Raw genomic sequence first — 7654 nt, forward strand, 5'->3', positions numbered from 1 at the left:
ATGTTTAAAACAGTGGCTTGAAGAATAGTAAAAAATTACAATTAATGATCGTCTAAGCCAGGGGTGTCAAACTCAATTCCTGGAGGGCCGAAGCCCTGCACAGTTTAGTTCCAACCCTGCTCCAACACACTTACCTGTAGGTTTCAAACAAGCCTGAAGGACTCAATTAGTTTGATCAGGTGTGTTTAATTAGGGTTGGAACTAAACTGTGCAGAGCTGCGGCCCTTTTGGAACTGAGTTTGACACCTTTGGTCTAAGCTTACAATATTAAATATAAATTTTTTACAACATTGTTGTTGATGTTGTTTTGGACAAACTATTCTGTAAATCATAATAAAACATTTACAAATATAATTTAATTCATTCATTTTATTTTCAGCTTAGTCCCTTTATTAATCTGGGGTCGCCACAACGGAATGAACTGCCAACTTCCAATGTAATGTTTTTAGCTAAAATAATATTAATACAATATTAACAATACAATGAAACAAAACACATTCTAGTTTAGAGTTTAACAATTATTGTTTCAGTTCCTGCCAATATCCACTGACCCTAAATAAAACATAGGCTGGATAAGTTGGTGGTTTATTCCACGGTGGTGACCCCAGATTAATAAAGGAACTAAGCCGAAAAGAAAATAAGTGAATGAATAATAATTATTAATTATTTATTAATTATTATTATTATTATTATTATTTTATATAATAATAATAGTATTAATAATAATAATAATTATTATTATTATAAAAATTATCATTATTGTTGTTATTGTAATTATTATTATTATTATTGTAATTATTATTATTATTATTATTATTATTATTATTATTATTATTATTATTATTATTGTTATTATTATTATTATTATTATTATAAAAATTATTATTATTGTTGTTATTGTAATTATTATTAAAATTATTATTATTAAAATTATTATTATTGTTATTATTGTAATTATTATTATTATTATTATTATTGTTATTGTAATTATTATTATTAAAAATATTAATATTTTTTATAATAATAATAATAATAATTACAATAACAATATAGTTTTGTTTGCAGAAATAATGTCAAAAATGAGTGTTTTTCTTTAAAAACAAGCAACAGAAAATCTTAATCCAATGTCAATAGAATAATCTTGTTTTCACTTATATATAATAATATATATATATATATATATATATATATATATATATATATATATATATATATATATATATATATATATATCTTTTTTTTATATATTCTGCTTTTTTTGTGCTTTTATCCCAAGCTTCTTTTCTAAATGTAATCTTGAATAATAAAAATGAAAATACTATTATATTTAGTGAAATGTCATGCATTATTCTTGTCATGTTATTTTAAATTAGCAAGCTATAAAAGCACAGTATTACAATTAGAGATGATTTATTTTTTATAAATGACACAAAGAGTGATTTTCCAAAAATGTTTACTGTTGTTTCTACATTTGTGTCACAACTAAACAAGTGTTTATACAAGTAAAAAAGCAGAAGTGTTGTATCATTGACTTACTGTAGAGATCCATTGCTCGCCTTTCTGCCCAGCATCGCTAGTTTTCGCTTGGGCGAGCGGATCAGCAGTCCGACAGGAAAGCCCAGAGCCTGTTTAGAGACGTGATTGCTCCTTTCCTCCGAAATCATTTTGACGTGGACAAAAATATGATATGAAATATATAACTATACACAGCTATATGACAGTCTGAGTGCTGTCAAAACAGCTCGTGACAGAGCAACACATGCTGAAAGTGTCCGTGACTCTGGTCAAGCCACCAAAACATGCTAAAAACCACCTGAGTTGTCGCTTTCGTAATTATATCCCATGGTAAACTGAGGTAAAACACTGTTATCCGTATTGAACAAGTGTTGAATTATTATCCGGAGGTCTTCGTTAATTCGTCCTCGTGCGTTAAAACCGATTATAATCCCGGTAAAATCCTCTCTCTATTGTTGGTGTTTCGTCCACTGTTGACTCCTTTACTGTCCCGTGTGTGACTGTATATGTGTGTGTGTGTGTGTGTGTGTGTGTGTTTGGGTCCCGTCCCGTTTGAAAAGTTAAGCGCTACTTCACTGACGTCGGGAACTCGGAAGCCGAATCCTACTTTGGCGTCGGGTTAGCTCATGAATATTAATTAAATGATGTGATTGGACGCGCAAGCTTGAGCTCATTCATATTCATAAGCGACTATAATTTATATCATTTAAATGAAGGGATTTTAGAAATGAATAGGGGGTCAAAATCAGGGTAGCTTACAATAATTTTTTATACGTTTCCAAATTATAATAAATATCTAATTCTAATAAGTTAATAATTGTACTGTTTACAAATTTTTATTTTTACTTATATTTTTAGATTATATTATATGTGCAGTTGTATTTATTGTCATTTACTTAAAAAATTCTACTTTTTGTATTAATATCATATGTTAGGCGCCTAGGGTCTGAGATATCCTGTACATGTGGTTTAATTGACAATAAAGCTGACTTTGACTAAATAATAATAATAATAATAATAATAATAATAATAATAATAATAATAATAATGATTAAATTTCCACCTCAAAATTGGAAAACATAAAAAAGATACTTGCAGATAAAATATAAAAATATATTTAAGATGCTTAAATATATGAAAAATATAAATCTATAATTACATATAAATAATAATTTAAAATATAAATTAAGTTATATCTGTATATAAATTAAACATACAATTAAACATATTAAAATATAATATATATTAAAGATACATACTGAAGTCACATAGATTGAAATATATGATAAATACCAAACTCATATATTTAAATACATTTCAAAAACCTATTTAAATGTTTAATTTTGGCCAATTTTTCACATCTATTAATTAGGTGATGGAATTGGACATGGAAGCTTGAGCTCATTAGTCATGAGTGAATTCTTTGCCTCAGAAGAGAGCTATATGTAATGTTATCTTAAAATGGAGTGAGGGAAAGATATCAGGGTAGCTTGCGATCACTTTGTTTCAAATTAAAAAACAAAAGAATAATAATAAATAATGATGATGAAAATAATAATAATAATAATATTTCCACCCAAAATTGTAAAACATATGTCAAAAAAGACAGGTAAAATATAATATATATATTTAAGATACTTAAATATCTAAAAAATAAATAAATATATAATTAAATATAAACGTTAAATAAAGTTAAATATATAAATTAAACATAATAAATACATTAAAATTTATTTTAAGATACTGAAAGATACATACTGAAGTCACAGATTCAAATATATGAGTAATAAATAGATATTTATGTATTTAAATACATGTCAAAAACATATTTAAATATTTAATTTTAGCCACTTTTTCATACATTTGCTTCTGCTAAATTTTGTGTAAACAATGTTGAATTTCATGCTATAAATAATATTTTCAATGCTTTAATTACATGAAACACACTGTTAAACGTAAGTGTGTATATTTATACATCCAGTATGAGGATAACAGATTTATTTTGGAATTTCATGCATTTTTTATGTAACTAATGTAACAATTGCTAAATTAAGGTAGATAAAATAAAACTGTTTATATATATATATATATATATATATATATATATATATATATATATATATATATATATATATATATATATATATATATATATATATATATAATTTTTTAAACGGATAAGTAATGCTCAATAAACAATGACTGAAAAATACATTTAATTAATTAAAGTAAATTGATTTAATTAAATTAAAACTAGTACAAACTTTTTAAACATTTTAAAGCATGATGAAGCCCAGTATGAAAACAAGCTGGTCATCCTTTAATCTACATAAAAGGATGCATTTTGTGTCATGACTGAAAAACGACACATTCGTCATCGTATGAATATTCATGAGTCGCGCATTTATAATGCAGCTGTAATCCAGCGTTGTGCGACTGTGAGCAGACGGCCTGAAGCGAAGTTGAGGGAAAGGGAAGGGTGGGAGCGGATTTCCCTTGCCTTGGGTGTGAAAGACACGGTTTATCCCTCCCCGTGTGTCAAAATATAACCTCTAGAAGCACTGTTTGCTTTTAACAACCTGTTCTGTGAGAAACTGCTGCATGTCCTCCATCTAGCGGCGGCGGCTCGGAAACACCCTGTAAAACATGGAGCTCAAATCTGGACAACACGAGTGGAAACCTAACTTTGAAATCTTCATACTATGCAAATACAATATACAAAATGGTAATGTATATCTGTATTTAAGGTTGCGTTTTCTATGACGTATGTGCAAAGTTTGGTGCGTTATTAAAATATCATTAGGCTATGATTTACATTAGCCATCCAGTCAGATTTAATAGGACTATATGTGAATGACCTCATAATTTTAAAGCTTTATAAGCTGATAATTTAAATCTAAAGTGTAGGCTATTACTTAAAATGAATTGATGTTGAACGTGTAGTACTATGGCAAAATAGTTGTTTTTGTTATTTGCCAAAAATGGATTAAGTATTGCGGTTAAAACTACAAAAACGTATGATTTTATTTTCACCATAACAGTGTTTGTAGCTAAATAGGCGAGTTACCGGATTGTAAACATTTAGGATGCGCGCGCATCGAGGTTGCAACAAAAAACTGGGAGTGCTAGCATTTACAATGAGGGAATGACATCCAATGCTGTACAGAGTTTGCTGTTGTATTATAGATAAGTTATATTGATTACATATTCAATTTATTATTTACATAATGCTTTCAGCATATTAGAACAGCTTGTCACCCAGTGATTAGCACATTTATTCTGCAAAATTAACGTTAAATTGAGCAACGTTCATCTGACTGGTCCATTTGCGATAGCACCCTCCCAATGAATATTGGATAAGACGAAATGGCCAAGCATCCAGCCCGAAATATACAATCTCATTGAAACTTTGAGTGCTTTTACAAGAGAGAAGTTAAAGCATAGAAGTCTTTGGATGCCTACAAATTTGTTCTGTGTGGACATGTGCAAGAAATAATGCTCCATGATTAGTTACCAGATTCAAAACTTTGTTGAGCTAAAAACCGAGGTTCTGCCTAGCCAAAGACAAGGAAAGAAGATGGAGCTGTACAAGGCCTGGGTAATGATCAACAAGCAGAACAACTGCATTCAGACAGCGAACAGCACCTGTATGGCAGGGTATGTGAACTTACATGTATACATTTTATTCTTAGCATTCAGTGTCCGCAGATTAATTCACCATATTGAACTGTTTTTGCTGAAATCATTGTTGTAAACAAAAACGAGTGATGTGTATGATTCAGCATAGCCTGAACTTACCTGATATAAAATGAGAACTATAATTAGGTCCTCACTCCATTCAGCTCTTCTGATGGCTGTTAGCCAGACATCTGCAGTTGGCATTAAATGCAGTGTGGTGTACGGTAAAGGTTAAGTTTTCGAATTTGGCATCCTACCGCACAACACAACATGTTTGCCTTCTCTTTTTGCAACCGGTATACATGGTTGAATCTGTGTGACGTAGGTCGGTAATTCCCCAATTGTGTGCACTTTTTAAAAACAGTCATGTTAAATGTATAGCAAAAATAAGAAGCAGCAAGCTTACGAGTTGGATCCTTTTTAATGCTTTGACTAACACTTAATGTTAAACAATCCATTTCCAATTAATACACCGTGACAAATACTGTCACACAACCAGTTTTCAGTGAGTTTTGTACTAATATCAAGGAATAACTACCAATGTCTGTAACACTTTATTTTACAGTGTCCTGGTTGCACACTTTATGTACTTACTATAGTAAATACAATTAATTATACATAATTAGGGCTTCACGGTGGCGCAGTGGGTAGCACAATCATCTCATGGCAAGAAGGTTGCTGGTTCGAGCCTCAGCTGGGTCAGTTGGCATTTCTGTGTGTGTATGCATGTTCTCCCCATGTTGGTGTTTGTTTTTCCTCTGGTTGCTCCAGTTTCCCCCCACAGTTCAAAGACGTGCGGTACAGGTGAACATTATAATATTCAGTTTTATTAAATTGCAATTGTTATAAATCCCAATTCAGATTGTTTTGGCATATTATAAGCTCCATAAAAAAATCTAAATGCAAATTGACAGCTTTTAACCAGAATTTATTATAAGCAAACATATTTGTGTTTTGGCAGCACCGGTGGTGCAGTGGGTAGCACGATTGCCTCACAGCAAGAAGGTCGCTGGTTCAAGCTTCAGCTGAGTCAGTTGGCATTTCTGTGTGGAGTTTGCATGCTCTCTCCGTGTTCGCATGGGATTCCTCCGGGTGCTCCTGTTTCCCCCACAAGTCCAAATACATGCGCTATGGGTGAATTGGGAAGGTTAAATTGTCTGTAGTGTATGTGTGTGAATGAGTGTGTATGGATGTTTCCCAACGGCTGAAAGGACAACCGCTGTGTAAAGCATATGCTGGCAGTTCATTCCTCTATGGCAGGGGTTCTCAAACTTTTCAGCCCGGGACCCCCAAAATAACAATGCCAATGACTCGCGACCCCCACCATTTTCGTAAGTGGTTATAATCATACAAACGTTGCACACAACACTCACACAAACCAATCAGCCTACATAAACACAAGCATATTGACAACACAAAAAAGTGCAACAGTCCCATATCATTTTTATTATGATTATTTTATATTAACCTCATCTAATTAGACTGGTGGGCACAATATTTAGGTTACATCCCAAGTCTTTTCTTGGTTTAATTTTGGAGACTGCCACTTACACATCATACTCCATGTTTAGTGTCCTGTATGTATTTTAAAAGTACGTGAGTGCTGTAACGGTGTCAGAAAGTTTAGGTAGTGCTGTATAATCTGGTGCACTGACGCTGTTGCTTTGTCATTAATCTAATGTAAAAACCCTAAGATTTGCAATCAATTTAAAAAACAACAACAAAAAACCAAAGGCTGATGGCTTTTTGTTTAGATATTGTATTTTTTATGTAACTTTTTTATCTTCTGTAGGTTATAGATTAACAATGGTAATCATAAAAGTTTATTCAAATTTATTAGATTTTTGTAAATCACCAAGTGACCCCCTCTCATTGTCCCGCGACCCCCACTTTAAGAACCACTGCTCTATGGGACCACTGATGAATAAAGGGACCAAGCAGAAAAGAAAATGAATGAATAACTGAATGAATATTTGTGTTTTAAACAAGGAAACTCTACAGCAGGGGTGTTCAACCGCACTATTATGTTTTTCGTTTTCTTTTTCATTCTTTTATAACATATTTTAACTCATTTTAATTTGTTTTTATCTGTTTTTAATAATTTTTATTGTCTGCATTTTATTTTCCTAAACTTGTCTTTTTTATTCCTGTTTATGTAAAGCACTTTGAATTGCCACTGTGTATGAAATGTGCTATATAAATAAACTTGCCTTGCCTTGCCTTCAAACGTTGTCCTGGGGGCCCGGTGTCCTGCATAGTTTAGCTCCAACTTCATTCAACACACCTGCCTGGATGTTTCTAGCATACCTAGAAAGAGCTTGATTAGCTGGTCCAAGTGTGTTTGATTGGAGTTGGAACTAAACTCTGCAGGACACCCGCAATCCAGGACCAAATTTGGGCTCCCCGGCTCTACAGTTTTACAGATTGAAACAAACCACAAGCAAAAACAACACGTGAGCAA

The 7654-nt window shown here is 31.7% G+C and overlaps 1 protein-coding gene across 12 annotated transcripts in view; it reads right to left on the reverse strand.

Annotated features, from left to right (window-relative positions):
• The window catches only part of radil2a (Ras association and DIL domains 2a), a 156038-nt gene extending 153943 nt beyond the window's left edge, over positions 1 to 2095 (reverse strand). For 11 of the 12 annotated variants that reach the window (XR_012396835.1, XR_012396829.1, XR_012396832.1 and 8 more), the window contains exon 1: positions 1537 to 2095. Coding sequence is in view for 2 of the 12 variants with exons in the window: in XM_021469262.3 (XP_021324937.2) it covers positions 1537 to 1664 (128 nt within the window). In the remaining 10 variants the exon portion in view is untranslated. 12 annotated transcript variants of the gene reach the window in all.
• Positions 2096 to 7654: the final 5559 nt, after the last annotated feature.

Source organism: Danio rerio, chromosome 3 (genome assembly GCF_049306965.1).
Source record: "Danio rerio strain Tuebingen ecotype United States chromosome 3, GRCz12tu, whole genome shotgun sequence".
In the NCBI taxonomy this organism is placed as follows: domain Eukaryota; kingdom Metazoa; phylum Chordata; class Actinopteri; order Cypriniformes; family Danionidae; genus Danio; species Danio rerio.